General features: G+C 35.1%; 1 protein-coding gene across 1 annotated transcript; it reads right to left on the bottom strand.

Annotated features, from left to right (window-relative positions):
• Positions 1 to 1348: 1348 nt before the first annotated feature.
• On the bottom strand, positions 1349 to 21258 carry pkd1l3 (polycystic kidney disease 1-like 3). Its single transcript, XM_065261699.2, has 21 exons — positions 20883 to 21258; positions 19345 to 19470; positions 19095 to 19216; positions 18934 to 18996; positions 17938 to 18075; positions 17751 to 17848; positions 17545 to 17662; positions 17184 to 17312; positions 16855 to 17071; positions 13300 to 13481; positions 12987 to 13217; positions 12550 to 12651; positions 12286 to 12464; positions 10296 to 10430; positions 5985 to 6187; positions 5672 to 5856; positions 5453 to 5585; positions 3500 to 3695; positions 3194 to 3410; positions 2174 to 2258; positions 1349 to 2077 (listed from the first exon to the last, which is right to left on the bottom strand). The coding sequence occupies exons 1-21, from the start codon at positions 21205 to 21207 to the stop codon at positions 2031 to 2033; spliced, it is 3231 nt and encodes a 1076-aa protein (XP_065117771.1). The 5' UTR covers positions 21208 to 21258; the 3' UTR covers positions 1349 to 2030.
• Between the last annotated feature and the right edge of the window lie 634 nt (positions 21259 to 21892).

The following is a 21892-nucleotide window of genomic DNA, read 5'->3' as shown; positions in this document are numbered from 1 at the left end:
AACAAGTACAAATAAAGTATGCATGAATGTACTAAACGTATGTACATTTGTAGTACATTGATATTTTATGCTGAATAAAAGTGTAAAAGTTGAACACTACAAATATACTCATTAAAAAGTATAGTTTATATTGTAAAAATGTTGCTGTAGTTAAGCAAGCAGTAACTTACTGTAGATTAAATGTATGTTATTAAACAGTTTAAAGTTAAATGAACATTAAACATTAACAAGTCTTTGTCTTTACAGAATAAAACTAAAAAAACAGCCTCATGCAAAGCATTCTGGGAACCAGAAATCCTCATCAACATTTATCAGTTTTTTCCTTCAGATTTTGTTTCCCAGAATGCTTTGCATGAGGCAAATTTTTTTTGCATGAGATTTTAGTTTTATTCTGTAAAGATGAAGACTTGTTAATGTTTAATGTTCATTTAAAGGTGACATCGAATGATTGAACGGGGTATTTATCATTGTTCTGTGATGTGACATGTAGACAAATTTGTTTTGTTTGGGTCTGTAATGCCTTATAAGCTTCCTAAAAACCTCTCTCAGATAGCTCTATTAGGGTGGGGAATTTTAAACAAGTGGTTTTGCACCTATTTGGCTCCCCCTACTGGCTTAACTTGCAATCTCATTACTGATTGGCTGACTTTGCTGCCACTCAAAAAAATTTAGCCAATTATTTTAAAGTGAAGGGGCAGTGAGATGCCTGTGATGTCATAAGCATCAGTTTTTCAGATTGGGCCGTTTTCTGGCTGACATTTCTAAAAGAGGAATTTCTATGAGACTGAGATGTTTACATGTCTAGCACTTTTTGTATGTTTGTGAATGCAGGTAGACTACAATTATTCAACAAAGACAAGGTAAAAATGGTTTTTCATTCTCTGTCCCCTTTAACTTTGTACAAACTGTTGCCAGTAAAAAACATCAATATTACTGGGAAACAGCTGCCTACTGTAATTTCTACAGAAACATTTTACAGTATCTTGTGCACTTGAAAAAAGTTTATTAATTATCAGTAGTGTCTTACAATAACACAGTTGAGTACACTTAGATGTTCTTAAGTTTATATTAAGTAGTACTAAAGATTAATATTATGTACAAAATTAGTGCATGAAAACAGGACATTTACTAAGTTTACTTGAGTGTATTTTAGTGTCATTTTTTAAACTGTAGTGTTATTAAAACGTTGCTGTTTGTTTGAAAGACTTGACAAGTATCTGGGTTTAAAAAAAAATTATTTAGTTTTTGCAGAAATAATTCAGCTATATCATGATAAATTTTCAACTAATACACCAAAAAGGCAACAAAGGTATGTTTAAATGAAGTTTATTTTAATAAGATAGGCCAAAATACATTTCATTTATGCATTTATGAGTATTTATGCATTGAATATTCAGTGTTTCATCTTGCATGTTTCTGATGTTTTACACAAGTAAACAAAAATAAATGACTGGTTTGTTTGATTTGTGCAACTTTCTAAAAGTCACACGGACTGAAAGCGATGTTATATTTATCAGCAAAGCTCAGAAATGACAGCAGTACTATGTTTAAGAGCATCTAATCTCTAATAATTGAAAGAAAAACATTATGTCTAGATTTACATTGACCACCCAAATGTAGCTCTGTTAATATAGTCTGCTTAAACATAGACATAGTTTTAATGTAATCTTGTGTAAACTCAATATTCATTATATGTTAGAGTCTTGAGTATTTGATTAATTTTCTTCCCTTGGGTACCAAAATAAAGACAAAACCATAAAAGCAGATAACCAGTAAGCCATTGTACAATATATACTTAAATCATATAGACAATATATTTTACTCTATTCTGATACATAAATTATGTACAAATAAAGTCTCTTACATGAAAAATAAATGTGTGCCTACACAAATGGATTTAAACTGTAAGATCCAGCGAGAAACCAAATATTCGCGTGAAACGTGAAATTGGTCAACACGCCGCTCCCAACACCAATATCTAGACTCAAAATCCCAGTCAGTCTGATGGCTCTTTAATCGAGGGTCTTTCTTCAGGATACTGATCTTCCAGAGTATTCCTCACATTTTTCCTTTTGCTCTGTAACAGATCAATAAAAAAGGTTTGTGAGAACGCTGCTTATGTTTGATAAGACTGAGACAAAATGATTTGGGGTTTTTATGTTTATAATCTCACCTTTCAGGAGAAGTTCAACCTCTTCGTTGTAATCCACAGGAACTGGTCTCAGAATCATAGCAAAGAAGATTGCCACTAATAACACCTGTTATAAATAAAAAAGACATCAGAAAATAATAATCATAGTTGAGATCTTTATCTGTTTTCCAAGACGGTGGAAAGCAAACTCTTGGTTAATATAAATATAAATAAATAAATAAATAAATAAATAAATATATATATATATATATATATATATATATATATATATATATATATATATATATATATATATATATATATATATATATATATATATATAGGGCTGTCAAAAGATTAATCGTGATCAATTGCATACAAAATAAAAGTTTGTTTTTGCATAATACACAAAAATACATAAAAAAATGATTAATTCAATTTACTAAATTTTTTTAAGGTAAGTGGTTGCAATCAATTTATTTACCCTACATTTAAATGAAAGTTTTTTGTTTTGTTTGGCCTTTCTCTTTTTTTTGTTTAAATGTAGCTTAAATAAATTGATTGAAACCACTTACCTTAAAATAATTGAGTAAATTGAATGAATCATTTTTTTCAGTGTATATGTGGGAGCACTGTGTGTAATTATTTTGTATATAGAAATACACACACATGCATGTATATATTTAATAAACATTTACATGTATAGATATATTTATTTAGATTTTGATATATTTAATATTATATATAATTTAAACAAAATATACATAAATATAGCATTTAAATGTATTATGCATAATACACAATATTATGCAAACACAAACTTTTATTTTGTATGCGATTAATTGCAATAAATCTTTTGACAGCTTTAAAAAAAAAACAGGTTGGATGGGTTGAAATTAGCTCAGAATTTTTTTATATTTGACCAAACAATGGGTTAAAATGACACACAATTTTGAGTTTGCTGGGCTCATCCCTTTATGACCCAATGCTGGGTTGAAAATAACCCAGAATTTTTTGACTGTAAGTGAGTAAATAAAACATTTTTTCGATGATTTGTTTTACCTTAAGAGGCTGCAGGATGAAGATGCTCTGGACCAGAGACAGTGTTAAGGTTACAACCCACTGTATGGACGACTCTCTCCCGTACTGGAAGCCGTACAACAGAGTGAAGAAAGTAGAGAGGCCGCTCATGATGAAAAGAAGAGCCCATCCCACGAACACAAACCACCACGGCAACCACCAGCCCTTCTTCTTCTGTGGTTCCTGCACACATATGGGGCTGGGGTACAAAAACACAAAAACATTCACTTTAAAGGAAGCCTTGAGGATTACAAGGACAATTCTAGGTTGAGTATAAGTCATCCTGACCCTTGTGGAGTGTGCCTGAGAGACGCCATCTCAGCCTTCTTCAACAAAACACTCAGCGTTCCCCTCGCCTGCCGAAGCTCCTCATTTAGGAAACATCCCTTCTCTCCAACATGATCCAGCAAACGACTGAGGTGACTCAATGAGTAAAAGACGAAACGGCTGCAGTGCGACCAGTGAGGATCACCGACAACTTCCGCTGTGGGAACATAACCATGTTATGATTTTATATGACATTGCATATCCTGAGTATGCTGAAAAGTTTATACTATTTAGTTGTTATGAGTTTCAGACGACTGTGGCTGGATCTGTGCCAGGCATGTCAGGCTTGTATCAGATGTTGTAGCAAAGTTTAAAGAAATAGTGCTTATACAAAAAAAATATGTCAATAATTTCACGTCTGGTAGCATAACACAATAATGGTTTCTTTGTGAAGTTAAATTTTTTTTTTGATATAGTTTAGAATGAATCACAGTAGCTGCGTTTACATTACCCTTCAAATTGCGCAAATTGAAATTGTGAATTGAAAATAATTGAAACACGTAATTTTCGCAAAAACTGCCATATATTGCCAAAAACGTTTTATGCTCGCATGATGTGGTTTTTCATGCAATTCGGAAAAAGGTGTATTTCGCAAAACTTAAATGGAAACATTATCAGGTCACTTAATAAGTAAGTCACAAAATTATTATTTGAAGATGATGCGGTATGTACTAAAACATCCCAGAAACACCTAAATACATGTCTGCTCCCAAGTATACAAGGCTTTTCTAGTACCACGAGAGCGCTTCGAGAAATCACACGAAGTAAAATTTTGATTTGCGGTACTTTTGACGACATCCGCCTGTCAGATCTTGTCGAACACACTTAATAGTAAACTTACCAGCATCAGTCGACTTATCATGACAGGAAAAAATATGTTTCAGTCGCATCACTGTTAATGGAAACGGCATCATTTCGTAATAGTCTTTTGTCAACATTTAGAAAATAACGCTTAAGTTTTGTGCAAATCTGTAATGGAATCGCAGCTAGTGACATAAGATCGGTGTTAAAATTGAGGGGGGGGGGGCTGGGGTGGTCCCGGACCTCCTATAAAGCACAAAAATATAAATTGTGGGGTCCTCTGGTTTTTATTAAAATTAAAATGCTATATGAATTTAATGGTCTCGTGCTGCGCTTTCACAAAGCATAACTGGACATTATTTGTCCCAATTTCGCAATAAAATAATCCAAAATAGTTTTTTTGCGATTGTTGCGGGCAAAAATACTTAATTTGCGGCACATTTTCTTAAAAAATGTGATTTAATATGAGGGATATTTATGCAATTTTATGCAATGAAATTGCAGGAACTTGCAAAAACTGTGGTTTGGGTTTGCAGCTTTTTAAAGATGTTCACGTCGCGTAATAAAGTCACTTCATAACGTTCCCATATAGGGGACATGGCTGGGCTTGTGTAAAGTGAGTGCAAAAATGTGAAACTTTCTGCTAAGATATTTGTGACTTTTATGCTACAAAAAATGTGGGGAATATGAAATCAATGCATATTTTGCGCACAGAAATCTCAATTTATGTGGTGAAAGTGTGGCGTATTTGAAAAAATGCGGCTCCTGCATAAGTATGCGGACTTTGGATGATAATGCATTGAATCATGCGATTGCATAATCGGATTTTTCTGGAAGGACTGTTAAGGGGCTTTTAAAAAATTCTGCCTAAACTATTATTTCAAACTTTTATTAAGGGTAAAAAATGGTTAGGGTTTGAATTAAGGGTAAATTGGGGGTTCTTTGATTAAATCTTACTTTGTGAAATCACTGTGACCCTATAGTGATGGGGGGAAAGGCTTGGCCAGGGAGGGGCTTAGCTAGGGGACCCCGTAATCTTTGACATAATTCGAACACTGCATTAGATGCACTTTAACAAATGAAATGAGATGTATGTAGTAGCGATGAAGGAACCTGTCATCATCTCGATCAAATCGTGCACTTTATTCAGAGCCCAGAAAAGATCTCCGCTGGCCTCAGTCTTCAGCTCTTTACCCATCTGGTTTTTGGGGCTCTTGCTAAGGTAATTCAACAGGTCCATAGTTTCCTGAAAGATATAAACATGCACTTATAACAACATGACATGGTTTTAATGAGAATTATTGTAATGTTACAGAAGAACTGCAGAGGAACCTGAATGATGGTGTCCATGGACGCGGAGGCAAAGCCTGGAGTTTTGCCTTTGCGGCTTTCTTCGCTTTCAGGAATTCGTGGCTTGATGTGACGGAAGATGGTGATGATGAGAATGTTGATAGGGAACATGAAAAGACCGCTTTCCACAGCCACCATCAGCTGTTGCCAGGTCAGACTGAAAGATCCTGAAAAATCCATAAAACATGTGTTATTGAAAGTAGAAAAACATATCAAAATATGGAAAAGGTGCCTGGTGTTGAGATGTCAAATGTAAATATGACATCATCATTGCATGAAATGTGAAAGTATTGACCTATCTTTATGATAACAGGAGACTCCACATCTGTTGGAAGATTCCAGAAAGCGATGTTAATGGCCATGGTGCAGAGCAGTAGAGACATACAGCAGGAAACTCTCTGTACGCGGGTGAAGGGGCTTTGGCGCGGTGGGTCAACGATTGACACCCAAATGTGCTCATCACGAAAGCCGGATGATGTTCGAGTCTGGAAAATGTTACTGTGAGGGAAAAGAGGAGATGAATTGTTAATAATGTTTACAAATGAACCCTCAATGGACGTTTCTCAATCTGAAGACTGGTACATCATTTGTAGTCAAATTATGTGTTTAACAAAACTAAATTTTTTAAATATGTATTTTATGACTCAAATAAGTTGTACTATCCAGCTGGGTGCTAAGTGATCTCATGAAAATATGTGTGCATTTTTACATAAAGTAAGGTGACCAGATCTTTAAAATGAAAACCGGAGACATTTCCTAGTTAAATGGTCAAAATATCATTAAATTCTCATTTGTTATCATCTATGAATTGAAAAATGGGGACAAAAGTTTTTTGAAAGTTTTCTTCTTTTTATTGTTGTGCATGGAAAAATGACTTACTTCTTACTTAATAGTATTTTTGTCTTGTTTTCAGTACAAAAATTTTTAAAATCAAGATGCATTTTCTTGATAAGTAAAATCCTCTAAGAAAAATCTAGTTTTAAGACAAAAAAATAAATTGAAGTGAATTTGTGCTTAAAATATGCAAAAAATCTTTTTCTTTAATTTTTTTCTTGAATTAAGTAGTGGAATTTGCTTGTTTAAAGCACAAATTTTATATTTTGGTATAAAAATTAGACTTATTTTCTTAGGTCATTTTGCCCATCAAGAAAATGCATCTTGACTTAAAGGTGCAGTGTGTAAATTGTAGCGGTGAGGTTGCAAATTGCAACCAACGGCTTAGTCCACTGCTCACCGCTCGCTTTAAAAACACATAGAGAAGCTACGGTAGCCGCCACTGGATAACTTAGTAAAAAAGTTTGTCCGTTAAGGGCGTCTGTAGAAAAAATGGCGGCCCAAAATAGCGACTTTCATGTAAGGGGACCCTGGGTGTATGTAGATAAAAACATCTCATTCTAAGGTAATAAACACATAACGGTTCATTATGAAAGGTCTTTATACACCACTGATAATATAGTTTTGTATATAATATTGCATTTCTGTAAAGAGATCCTTCTAAAAATTACACACTGCACCTTTAAGAATATTTGATATTTGTACTTAAAACAAGAGAAAAATACTAATAAGAAAGTCATTTTCTGCAGTGTTTCTAATTTAATTAATTGAACAAGTTCTGTAGCTTAAATCAAATTTTTTTCCTTTTTTTATACAAGAGATATACCTCATCAAAAATGACTTTTATGGTACTACTTCAGCTGATTTCATAGCATTGTAAACACAAAGAATAGAAGGAATAATGCAAAATGTAAACATATTTAGCCTACACAAAACAAATGCTCAGTACCATACTGTGATCAGTTCACTTCATTGGTTTATTATTTTAATTTAACATGAGTAGTTAGTACCTTAAACTGTTTTAATATCTTATGATATTAAACACGCTTTCTCATGTGCCTCGTAGTAAATTCTTCATCGCTAAATCAGTTGCGTGCGCAAGTAATCATTAGCTCGCTGCCTCCTCTGCTGGTGAAAATAATCATTACATGATTGCTCCGGCTTGGTACTACAAACGCTACGTTGATCGGGTTTTTCAGTGTATTTGCTGGTTGTTTTGGACGGGCTGTAAAACGGGGACATTTCCGGGACAGCTCCAGTCAGGGACAGAACATCAAAAAACGGGACTGTCCCCGGAAAACGGGGACGTCTGGTCACCTTAACATAAAGTGCGTTTGTACCACATGTACATTTACTTACGTATTCAATACACAATGAAACGTATAACCTTGACGTATTGACAGGACTAAAATGTAAAATTATATTAAAGAGTCTCTATTACATAGCTTAAAGGAATAGTCTACTCATTTTCAATATTAAAATATGTTATTACCTTAACTAAGAACTGTTGAATCATCCCTCTATCATCTGTGTGTGTGCACGTAAGCGCTGGAGCGCGCTGCGACGCTACGATAGCATTTAGCTTAGCCCCATTCATTCAATGGTACCACTCAGAGATAAAGTTAGAAGTGACCAAACACATCAACGTTTTTCCTATTTAAGACGAGTAGTTATACGAGCAAGTTTGGTGGTACAAAATAAAACATAGCGCTTTTCTAAGCGGATTTAAAAGAGGAACTATATTTTATGGCGTAATAGCACTTTTGGGAGTACTTCAACTCGCCTGAAAAGTCCGCTCCCCTTCTCACCCTCATAATGGGAGAGGGAGGGTGTTACTGCGCCGAGTCGAAGTACTCACAAAAGTGCTATTACGCCATAAAATATAGTTACTCTTTTAAATCCGCTTAGAAAAGCGCTATGTTTTATTTTGTACCACCAAACTTGCTCGTATAACTACTCGTCTTAAATAGGAAAAACGTTGATGTGTTTGGTCACTTCTAACTTTATCTCTAAATGGTACCATTGAATGAATGGGGCTAAGCTAAATGCTATCGTAGCGTCGCAGCGCGCTCCAGCGCTTACGTGCACACACACAGATGATAGAGGGATGATTCAACAGTTCTTAGTTAAGGTAAAAACATATTTTAATATTGAAAATGAGTAGACTATTCCTTTAAAACAATGTTATTTTGTGTATTTGCTGTAAAACAATGTGTACGCGTGGTGTGTGGCTCAAAAAGACTTTTTTGATTATTTTCCACATACATCATTGTTACTCCTCTACTCCCTGCCTCCCTGAAATGTGTTGATTTTGAACAAAACTCTTGTTCTTGTTCATTGTTCTAAAAAGCGCAGTGTCCTTTGATTGGCCAGCTAACCAGAACGTTGTGATTGGCCTGAATTCCTCTGACATCAGCTGGAAATGTGACGCTCCTTACCATGTTTGGAAGATTAGCTCCCAATGCAATACTGACAGGAGTCAATATCGTCTTTACCACCTTATCAACAGAATTCGGAGCCGAATCTGATCCAAAAAATGCTGATGACCAAGCTGAACGATCAACTTTACCAGTGCGGCTTGAGCAGAACATAAAATATTGGTAAGGTTAGGACACTAAAACATTAAAACCATGTCTGCATTTGTATTAACAATTGTGAAAGCGCTATATAAATAAAATTGAATTGAATTGATCGTATAAACGACAAACAACAAGCGCTACTCTACACTGCACAAAACTTGTGTTTGAGTCATGGTTTGATCCGTGTGTTTGTTGTAGTCCAAGAACAAAGATTTACGTTGGAGGCGATAACTTGTGTCATCGTTTACTTTGGGATTCGTAACTTTGCATATTGTTATCATGCACTTATATACACTTGCACACCAAAGGATGTGTAAAATTGTAAATCGTTAAATAGGTGCTCTTTAAAGGTTGATTATGAAGCCATACAGGCCAACAATGAACATTTAATTTTAAACAATGTACACTGTAAAAAAAACAACAACTTGGTTTTGCAAGTCAATTCAACCAACTATTTTATGTTTTGACATGTGATTAGTTGACATAACTCATAAAAACTATTTTTTAAGTTAAAGTAACATAGTATAAATATATGTTGATTTGACAAAAAATGGTGCATGTTTTTTACAGTGTAGCTGATAAAGAGACTGTAAGAAATGGTGGATGTTGTATTTGCATCTGTTTAGCATTTTCTACTTGTTATATAACTCGCACATGCTTTTGATGACTTTACAATTTAAAAAGGTTCTTCAAAGCGATGCCATAGAAGAACCTTTTTTTGGTGAACCAAAAAACCTTAACCTCCTAAGACCTGGATACATGGACTTTTTTTGCACCATAATACTTAATTCTGTGTAACTACTTACAAACATGGAAAATTACACTGCTTTATGTTCAAGGAAAAATATTTGGTTATTATATTTATTGGTTCTTCCTAACCCCAAAATAGCTGGAAGAAATTAAAAAAAAGACAAACCAAAGCTTGGGTCTTAGGGGGTTAAAGAACACCATATAGACAGAAAAAGGTTCTTCTGTGTAGAGTGTACTATTACTGGAAAATATTCACAATAGGGTAAATTTACGTGCTATCGTAGCTTGTTATTGTTATTCATAGTATTATTATTTGTGTTATGTTCTTTTTATTTTAATATCTGATGTATATCCTATCCATAATACCGAAAGAGCCAGCGTATTAATACTTTTGACTGGTACAGCAGATTAATCTTTTCTGTAATAAATAAATAAATTTGTACCCAAAGCTGGCGACTTCATCGGTCTTGGCGGAGTTGAAGGTTCTCTTGCAGACTTCGCCTCTAAGCCAGGTGGAGCACAGAAAGTGTGTGACCTCCATTGTCTGTAAATCCTGCAGTGTCACTCTGTCCAAATACCTGATGAAACACAAATGTAATATATCATCCATTCAAACCTTTACTTCAAAGGCCATTGTTTTATTATCATTTAGATAATTTATTATAGCACGTCCAAAATTACCCTATTTGGGTGGGAGAAAAAATTAGCTGTTTTCATGTCTGTACCTTTAATGCAAATGAGCTTCAGCTCCTCCCTTCCTTACAAACAAGACAGTGAGCGCTTTTAGTTAAAATAGATCTGATTAATACAGTCTGATACAAATGTATCAAGTGGACAAAGTACAACTCGCTGAGGGTGGAAACTATGGTAATGTAGGACTGTAAGTGGGCGTGGCTTTATCAATGTGACCTCACAATGATAATAGAATCAAAACGGCATGTCCAATAAGGCTGCTTTGGTTTAATAGGGATTAAAAAAGAAGAGGTGGGTGGATTTTTTCATTGTAGGGTGGTTGTATTCACACACTGCCAACACACATTATATCCGAACACCTTGTAAAAGTGGATTTTGCATAATAGGTGCCCTTTAAAAAAATAATTAAATTGGTAACACTTTACTATTAACTAAAGTAAATTTCCCTTTAGTCAAATTGGTGGCACTTTATTTTACAGTACGTGTACTTACCTTGTACATATATGGTAAATATGTTGTACTTGCAGAGAAATGTGCGGTACTTACTTTTGAGTGTCTACATGGTAATTAAACGGTATCATTAATGTACTTAGCATTGGTACATTCCTGGTAGTTATTATTTAAATCTAGATAAGTACTGGGTAATACCAGATACATACTTACTGTAACTAACAAGAAACACTACTGTACTTAGAAATTAATATACAATATAAATATTTAGTACTTACATGTAAGTGTGGGTTAATGACAGGTACTTGTAGTGTTCATATGATAACTAATTACAAACACTACTGTACTTACAAATTGTATGTGCCTGTAGATGGTAAGTGTGTAGTATATACAGGCCAGTGTACGTTAATGACAGCACATATAGTGTATGTCTACTGAACTAATGAGAAACATGTACTTACAAATTCTATATACATGGTACGTGTGTAGTACTTACAGCTCAGTATAAGTAAATGAAAGGTACTTGTTTATACTGTACGTATAAACAAACATTACTGATGTGCCATTTTTGTGCTCAATATCCTTTATTATACTCTTTAAACCCAAGCATTAAATACCGTACGTATTACCTACTGGGTACATTCACTAGTAGGTCCATAGTAACTGCATGGGAACAGGACTGTAAAATAAAGTGTTGCACTTCATGTAGCTATTACACAGGACCTACCACCTAAGATATAGCATAGTATATATACGTCACTGTGAGTTATATTAACTAGTAAAACAATAAAACATGATGCATTGTTGTCTATAACTTATATTGTACATTCAAGTACAGTAGTGTTTCTTGTTAGTTACAGTATACCCACACTATAAGTATGGATCTGGTATTACCCAGTACTTATCTAGAGTTACATAATAACTACCAAGAATGTACCACTGGTAAGTACCATGTAGATACTCAAAAGAAGTACCACACATTTATCTGCAAGTACAACATATCTACCATATATGTACAAGGTAAGAACAAGTACTGAAAAATAAAGTGCTACCGTTGAGTTTTTAGGTGTTACCAATTAAAGTAACTATTACGTTGAACCAACTTTTTACAGTGTATAACATCTATATTTTAGTTTAAGATTTTCTTTTGGCTAAAACACACACACACAAAAAAAATGGAAAGGAAAATGGAAAGTGACACAAATACTCATTTTCAAGTGTTCCCTGTTTCTAGCTTGCTATGCAAAAATAAGAAAACACATGCAAAAGCAGGAACATTCAAACACCTACCAGTCAGGGCTTGGCCCAGAGTTATCATGTGATATGTCAATGCTCTCTGGTGTACCGAGACAGAAGGGCACACTGAGCAAAAACTTGTCTACCCCTCCTCTCTCACACACCGGCTTGTCCGAATCAGACAGGTTATATGGCTCGCTCTTTCCATCCTCAAAGGTCAGGGTCACCTTGACCTATCCAAACAAAATAACTTTGATAAAGCACCTTGTCATTGAAAGTTGAAAAGTCTAATGTAGATATCAAGCAAGTACGTTTTACCTTAGCGCTGGTGCCGGCATTTCTTCTGTGACCTGTCTGAACTGTTATAAGGTAGTTGTAGGAGGCACATGGGTGGTTGTCATCGAGAAGAGTCATCTTTCGCTGTGGACACAGATGATAGTCACTTTAATTTGTAAAACCTGCGCTTTACAGAAACGAATATTGTTGGTTGCTTATTCTGTCTTAAAAGTAAAGATGCTCCACTATGTCATAGAAGAACCATTTTTGGCTGAATGGATCCATAAAGAGCATCCGAAGAACCTTTCTGTTTCAAAAAAGATTCTTTGTACTGAAAAGAACCCTTTTTTGGAACAAAAAGGTTCCTTGGATGTTAAAGGTTCTTTATGGAACCATTCAGCCAAAAACGTTTTTTAAAGACTTAGAATATCGTTAATGAATTGACAGTAAGACATTAAGTATTCATGCTCTTAAATTACCGTTCTGTAAGCTTTGCGGTCTGCATACCAGGCCCACATCACGCCCATCAGATAAAGGGCAAAGAAACAGCTGAGCACGACCACCACAATATAATTCTCATTCACAGTAGCGAACAGAGCCGCCGTCTTGGACAGATCCACCGTGTTTGGCATCACGAAAAAGGAGCTTCCGTAGAACGTCGTGTGGTTGCACAAGCAATGAGTTAGTTTTGGCATTGTTTTGATACCCACCTGTAGAAACGATATTAGATGAATCTCGGATATTGTTTAAAGACTTTTGTCACACTTGTGCGGATCACTTGTGGAGTCTTACCTTGCAACCCTCCCTGCTCCATTGATCAATATCTGTGTCCCAAAAAACACACTTGGTCACAAAAACGGAGACATTCATGTTCATTCCATCATTTGAGGTGTAGTTGACTGGTGATATTGACACCTTCCAGTTGCCGTAACCTTCCTTTCGCATCTCTGGGGGGATCAGCCAGCGGTAATTATCTGTAAGTATACAGTAAATAAAAATGAATAAATAACAATGTGTATATTGCATCAAATAAAATGCAAAACCCTTTATGTCCATCTGACATGTTTTCTTGTAAAAGAGCACTCTTAACTCTTTCACCGCCATTGACGAGATATCTCGTCAACGCTTCCCCGCCAATGACGAGATTTTCCGTCTTTCCACAATACCGCTATTATCCACCAGGTGGCGCCCTTCCGCAACTTTTTAAACCCTGTGGCAACCGGCTGCATGTCCGTTTCTGTTTTAAAGATCGCTCTAAATGGGATCTCTATGAAAAGTCCGTCACAAAAATGGAATTATCTCTGCTTTTTGCTCAAAATGTGGTGTTTTTGCAGAAACCTACCCATATTCAAAAGCTGATTACAAAAGAACCACTGAAGGTAGGATGAAACGTTTTTTTTTTTTGTTTAAAGCAGAGGGTCTGTTCTTTCATTTGGAATATTGTATGTTTATATGAAGAGTTTGGTTCCAAAACGCAATAAACGCCATTTTTGAAAAAAATGAGTTCCTGCCAGAATCAGTATTATATCAGGTCAGTATTAAAAAGTAAATTCTTAATTTTACGCAAAATCCATTATCCGCCGTGTTATTCTGTCATCTTTTCTCCCTTTTTTCCAAAATGCAATAAACGCCACTCCCCCTTTTCTACAGAATGCCATAAATCCACTCCACAGATTGCAGCGCACCATTCACGCAATGTAAACAAACAATGGCGGCGCGCTGAGTACACGGAATCCTAGTTATCCTCATCTACTATGTACTTCGTGAACAAACAAACAAAAACAAAATAATACTTTAATGGCATTGATAAACCTGTGATGGTTTTCTGTGACGGGAAAGAAACGTAAGCCATCAACATCTAATAATTTACGCAAGAGACGGGTGCTTGTTTGCCCGGGCCGACAGCATCAAGCTTCTGTCATGCTAACACTTTGACCCCAGGGGATCTTATGAAAAACTTTCCATAATTTTACTCAAAGTCAATGAAAATCGAGCAGGACCAAAACATTTTACAGCTGATCGCTGTGAAAAACGTTAAGCCACGACGTCAAGTATAACCGCAGCAATGACAGTGTTCTTAATATGACAAAGTAAGTGTTTTGATTAATGACATTAATGTTTATATTTTTAATTAGTGTGTACAACTAGTCAACTAAATGAATATAACATGGCAAAGATGAATGCACATTTATATAGGCTATTGTTTCAATAGATTTATAGCACTTTGAATAAAAACTTGTCATGGATTTATTGCATTTTGTGGAAAAAATAATCAGTTTTTATAATAAATCTTTGAAAATCAAGTTATGGATTTGAATTTTTTATGTTTTTATAACCTAAAGATGCTATGTGAAAGTTTGTAACAGAAAATAGTGGTTTTCATCTTGTCACTTTCTTGGTATAGAAAACATGTTTTTACCAAAATTTGTCAAAATGGATTTATTGCGTTTTGGAACCAAACTCTTCATATATTTAAAGAAGAACATTTTCTGGAAGGCATTAAACTTTGGTGAAAATCATGAAAAACGCTGGCGCTGGCTGGCAACTTTTTTTTTTAAACGCTGGCAGTGAAAGAGTTAATGGATTCTGCCAACAAAGCAGTATTTCTAAATGGCCCGAGGACATTTGGTTTAATCGTTATCTTATTTTTGAGGTGGCGTTTAACGACTTTTCCATCTGAACTTTTCCCCAATTACCCCAACAGGAGTTTCACTACTGTAACGCAGCGTGCACACCAAAGCTTTTACGCCGACGGGCGGTGTATATTTTCAATCGTTTCCAATGGAAGTGCGGTGCTTTTCAAAAAAGCCAGCAGCTGTCGTATTTTTCCTCGCTGAAAGCCGGCGCTCTGTGGTTTTTCCTGGCTGAGCGCAGAGAGTTGAAAAAAATTTAACTTTGGGTGAAAAGCTCAGCTCATCAATGTCAGTTCTCACACGGCCTTTCAATCTCAGTGGAGGAGGGACGGGATAAACATCAAAACAACCAACCGGCGCATCGTACCATGACTGATAAACAAAGAAGTATCAAAGCAACCAAAGCTGAAAAAAGCTGGCAGTCGGGAGAAAAAAGGTTGGCGGTTGGGGTCCGTCTGGCGTTTTCAGCCGCGTTTAAAAGCTTTGGTGTGCACAACCCCTAATACAGTAATTTTACATCGTAGTGATACTGTGTGTCTGTTTCTTTTATTTCTTTTGTATTTTAGTTATGAAAATGGGTAATCAAATGTCATGATTTTTATATGACAAATTCAAGTTTGACCCTGAAACTGGAGATTTATTTTAAAGCAAAGCATAATTCTTAATTCTTTCTTTTGATTCTTTGTTAAATTTTTAAGTTTAATCAACTAGGATTTACAAGTAGTTTCAACTATTTTGACAAGTTATGAGTCATTGTAACTTATTAAATAAAGTTGAATTTGCTTTAGTTATGTCAACTTAATTTTATATTGGTTTACAGAAATAACCAAATCCAAGCTGATTAAACTTTAAAATGTAAGTGCAATAATATTTTTTACAGTACACTGTAAAAAGTGAATGTTGGATCTACTTCAAAATGACTTCAATTGGTAAATAATGTGAGAAACATTAAATAGAAAATTTTCAAATTAAAGTATTTTTTTAAGTTAATCCAACTTTAATTTTTTTACCCTGTATGTACATAATGTTGATTGATGTTTTGTGAGATTCACCCATTACGCCATCAACATTTGTGATAAAATGAACTAAATAGCATAAATAAAACAACCTGATCTCACAAATTTCCGTGGCATAGTCACAAAATTTTTTTTACGTGGCATTCTCACGGATTGGTTACTTAACTCTTTTGTCCTATTTTCTTACCATTTTCGCTTCGGTTTAGGGTTAGATTTACATAAAATGACATCCCTACTCAAACCCAACTCTAACCCCATCGCAAGGCGGCAATTGTTTAAAGTTTAAAAAATATAAAAGAATACATCCAAAAAAATAGTATAAACCAATACTTTAAGTGACATACTAACGCAAACATCAAATCTAACCCTAAACCGAAGCAACAATGGTTTGAAAATAGGAAAAAGCAGTTGAGTAACCAATCCGTGAGAATGCCACGGAAAAGAAAGTCCGTGGCAGGGCCACAGAAAAATGTAGAGATCCGTGAGAATGCCACGGAAAAAATGAGCAAAAATTTTTGTGACTATGCCATGGAACTTTGCGAGATCGTGTTGCAATAAAAAAATCTAAAATAATATAAAGATTATTCATTCATTGTGACTGCCTGACTGAAACACAACCAAAGATGATTGTCCTAGAAAAATTTGATTTTGTACATAGATATTCCAATAATGATTTTTCATTTTTGTTTCAACTTTACCTCGGTTAGTCACTATAGCACTGTAGTTAACGCTGTTGTTTGACCAACTGGGAGGGTAGAGCTGAAAATTGAGAGTGACGTTTTTATTTGGTGTTGCCGTAACAACCACTGTCACGTTTGTGTCTGTGATGTTGAAGGACGTGGTGACGGCATATCCGACTTTCCAGTTGACACTAGCAACATCAGGATCAGGGGCATCAGGATAGGGCAGAAAGATCTGCACAGAGAGAAGTATCAACAGCATTATACACTCGTTTAATCATTTCAAACAAAGCTTAACCTATATTATCATCCACTAATTCACTAGATCTAGTATGCTTCGACATCACCTCGATGTCCTCTGGAAGTCCTTTTAGTTTAACCGCAGAATCTTTTTGCTGAAGAGAGAAGCTGCACGTCGTTCCGGTGATGGTTTCATTTGATTTTTCCTCCATTGGATTCACTTTGAATTGAAAAAGCTGCAAAAAATGTAATTTTAAAATAAATGGGTGGATTGTATCGTTGTATCGTTGTGGCTCTCAAGACAAGAGCTGAATTATATGTGCTGTATGCACGATATAAACAATACCACTTTTGATATTAAGGTTATCGACAATACCAATATAGGGTTCTTTTTTGTGTCATGTCGACTTTTGAAAAAAATATGTGATGAATATGAAAATAGACATATTGAATGCCACATCAGCACACCTGGACATCGACGGGTCCAGAACCCACTTGGCTTGACAGGGCAGAAGAAGAAGGAAGCTGGCAGTACGTGCCGTTCTGTGAGCCGATTGAAGATCCACCCAGTTGTGATGAATCTTTTCTACGGATGAAACGGCATTATGAATACTGGGTGTGTTCCATTAAAGATAAGCCATTGAATATTATAACATACAATTATAATGCCAGACCTGTCAATATACATGGTGCCTGTTGACAGCTCCTGGGTGAAGCTCCCACCTATGATCGTTGCATAAATGAGGCCAGAAAGAGCCACCATTTCCTCAAACTGTTTGATAAAATAAATATTTACCAATGAATGTAGAGGATTCGTAAACGTGAAGAGGAATGATCCGATTGAACTTTCTTTTGACTTACACTATCCATGTTGTCGAGATTACACTCCTGCGTATACAGCAACATGGCCGCAGTGCCGTTCATTAAGTTAGTCTTGTCCGCGTCCTGTAGACTGCTGGATTGTTTTATAAAAGTATATATCGTATTCAGATATTGCATCTGTTAGAAAATGATGTGCAAAAACAGAAATGACATTGATACATTAGATAAACACAACATGGCTCAATTGGTAGAGCATTACATAGCAGTCCAAATGTTGTGGGTTTGATCTCAGGGAACACTTACTGACATAGATACTGTTGATATATTGCTTTAATGCTCTATAAGTCAATTGAATAAAAGCATCTGCCAAATTCATAAATCCAAAATAATTGAGGCACTGAGAATGTGGTCAGTTGCTTTATTTTATTATTGAATCTTTCATTTTCCAGCTCCGCTAGAGTTAAACATTAGATGTTTACCGTTTTGAAATCCGTTCAGCTGATCTCCGGGTCTGGCGGTACCACTTTTAGCATAGCTTAGCATAATCCATTGAATCTGATTAGACCATTAGCATCATGCTAAAAAATGACCAAAGAGTTTCTATATTTTCCCTATTTAAAACTTGACTCTTCTGTATTGTGTACTAAGGCAAACGGAAAATTAAAAGTTGCAATTTTCTATGCCGATATGGCTATGAACTATACTCTCATTCTGGCTTAATAATCAAGGACTTTGCTGATGTACCGTGGCTGCCGAAGGCGCTATGATATTACGCAGTGCTCAAAAATAGTCCTCTGCTATTGAAAGTTACCAAGGGAACTATTTTAGGCCGTTTAAGTTTAAAATAGGAAAAATATTGAAACTCTTTGGTCATTTTTGAGCGTGACGCTAATGGTCTAATCAGATTCAATGGATTATGCTAAGCTATGCTAAAAGTGGTACTGCCAAAAATCTAATGTTTAACTCTGGGGAGCTAGAATATGAGCCTATTTACAAAAAGTGGAGTGTCCCTTTAAGGTATGAAAGACTGTATACCCGTTGTTGCGTCGTCAAGTCTGTCACTGATAATTCCAAAGCATTCAGTACTGCAATCATGCTCTGCAAAATTGCGAGAGGTTAGTTAACGGTCATTTCTTTGATCTGTACTTTAATAACAAAAGTCCAATATCCTTTTATATCTGAATAACCTCACCAACCTGCACAAACGCACCAACGGTACCGGCTGCTGCTGCCACCATACCACCTAATACATTGTCTAACGTTGCATCTCTGCGACTCCTGTGTTTTCCTTTGTTTGACATCAGATGTGAGTTTGCATCTGCAAAGGCATAACTACATCATTTTATCTCCATTTAAAATAAATTGTGTAATTTCACTGTTCTGTGTGTGTGTTGTATATTTCAGATGATCTGATTCAGAGATTTGTTTATTGAGTTGTTTGTGTACCTAGCGTGCAGAGGGAGCCCAAGGTCCTGCTGCAGTTGGGTGTGGTCTCCAGATGAAATGGATTGGATACCAAATAAGTGCAAACCAGATTACCTCGACCACTGACGTCACTTCCTTTATCTTTATCTTTTAGGAGAATAAGAGATGTATTTAAAAAGGTTAATGGACATTTGTCCACATTCACACACGTGGGATGTCTGGGTCTTTAAAGGTTAAAAAAGTTCCTGGTTATATAATATGGTCTTTAGATCAAGGTACTCGCTTCTGGGTTCCCTAAAGGCTTAAATGGAAATATATTGTGTGTGTATGTAAAGTACATCACAATATACAGACACACTCTTAAAAATAAGGTTCTTCATAGAGATGTCATAGAAGAACCAGTTTTCTGAATAATTTATTTCCTATTTTTACAATCTATAACATTTTTTAACTACAAAGAACCTTTTTTGACACAGAAAGGTTCTTTGGGTGTTAAAGGGATAGTTTACCCAAAAATTCTGTCATCATTTAGATATAATAATGTTGTTACAAACCTGTATAAATTTCTTTGTTCTGATAACCACAAAGGTAGATATTTTGAGGAATGTTTAAAACCAAATCAATCATGAGCCCCATTCATTTCCATGTTAGGAAAATAATACTATTGAAGTGAATGGAGCTCAGGAAGCCTTCCTCAAAATATTTTCTTGGTGTTCATCAGAAAAAATACAATTATACAGGTTTGTGACAACATAAGAATGAGTAAATTATGACAATTTTTTATTTTTGGGTGAACTATCCATTTAAGGATCTTTAAGGAACCATTTAGCCAAAAATGGTTCTTCTATGGCAACATAAAGCACCTTTATTTTAAAGATTAAAGCTTTCAAAATAATGAAACTTCAAATAAAAAAATAGTTTAAAGGAGATTTAGCAAATAGTTCTCACAAAAACATGTTTTCTTATGGTTATGTAAAACAAGTTATAAACATATGCAAATCATGCTATATATTACATAAAAATTATTATCAAACACTCTTAAATACATAAATGTCCCCTGAAGTTTACTTTTAGTGAGAAGAGGTTCTGAAGAATAAGAAAAGGTAAACATCTTAAAATCTTAAATTTAAAAGTTTTTGGGAGAACCAAAAAGGATTTTTTCTTTGTCATCGCTGTGAAAGGATCCGTTTTTTTTTTTTTTAGAATTAAAGGCACATCTGAGTGTTAATTATAGGCTTTATATTACACCGAAGAAAAGTACAAAATCTGACAGTACCCTTTCAAAAAAGTTCCTATATGTACCATTTAGTATACAGATATGTAACTTTTAGATACCAATAGGTTTTAGAAATGGTGACAAACTAGCTTCCTGTAGGATTTTCCTTTTTTTTCACATCAATACAGAGCCCTTGATTTTTCTCTTTTCATGGATGTCTATCCATACAAGATTATAAGATGATATGTGATGTGTTAATTCAGACTATGTATTTACTCTGTTTTGTATGCATTAAGATTTTTGTAGTGAGTCTACAGATATGAATTTATGAATCTTTACTCACCACTGATGGGATCATGACTTGTCAAGTCCTCGCCGACCCAATACAGCCCAGATCCTTCAGACATGCTCTGTAAAAAGTCCTGAACCCCGTTATTCAGGCGTCTCAGAAGATTTCCTCCTCGTTTCTCGCAGCTCTTTTGGGCTTCAGCCCATGACATAGGCTCCTGAACAAAGTCATAGGCAAGTCCATCATAGATGCTGTCGAAGATGCTGTCGTGACTATATAGCTGGTGTTCATTTTCCTCCGTTCCATCGAAAGAAGTTGCCAGTGAGAGAAAAACAAGTGAAATCCAACAATAAACAGGCACCTGCTTTGAGGGAGCCATGACCGACAGTGGCTAACAGCCTCCACTTCAGGAAAGATTTTGAGGACTGGAAAACAGGGAGCTTCTGTACGCAAATGTGAAATCTCACTTTGTGAAAACAGTGAATGTGAACTAACTTCATTAGGGAAATGGCAGGAGACACTCAAATACATGCAAAGTCTGACTTTAAGCCAAGACACTTCATTCCAAAGGCCTCTGTTTTCCATGATCACAGATTGCTCATATAAAAAACTTCAGTACGTCTTTGGGTTGAAGACATACGGTTCTGTAGCCTACTGTGATGAAAAAGGGGATTCATTGTAATTTTCCGCATTATTATTTATTTAGAAAATACTGTGACTTGGTACAGTGATGGTAATACTATGGTAATGTATTTAATAAATAGTACCATGTATCTAAATATTAACCATAATGATGGACTACTGGTGTTTAAACATTACTTAAAACAATGCCATGGTGCTACAGAAGTAAAAATAGTACTTTTGGTACTTAATTATTAGTACATTTAATTTAATATAATATTTTGGAAAAACAACCTAATACATAATATAAATACAAATAATATAAAGATATATTTATTTTATATAAAGAGATATATTTAGTAAACATATGCCTACATTATTCTAAAATATAATTTAATATAATTAAAATTAATTAATTAATTAATTAACTAACTAATATCTTA

This window comes from Paramisgurnus dabryanus, chromosome 2 (genome assembly GCF_030506205.2).
Source record: "Paramisgurnus dabryanus chromosome 2, PD_genome_1.1, whole genome shotgun sequence".
Classification (NCBI taxonomy): Eukaryota; Metazoa; Chordata; class Actinopteri; order Cypriniformes; family Cobitidae; genus Paramisgurnus; species Paramisgurnus dabryanus.
Note: the sequence above shows the minus strand (reverse complement) of the source record. Positions and strands in the feature narration are given on the sequence as shown.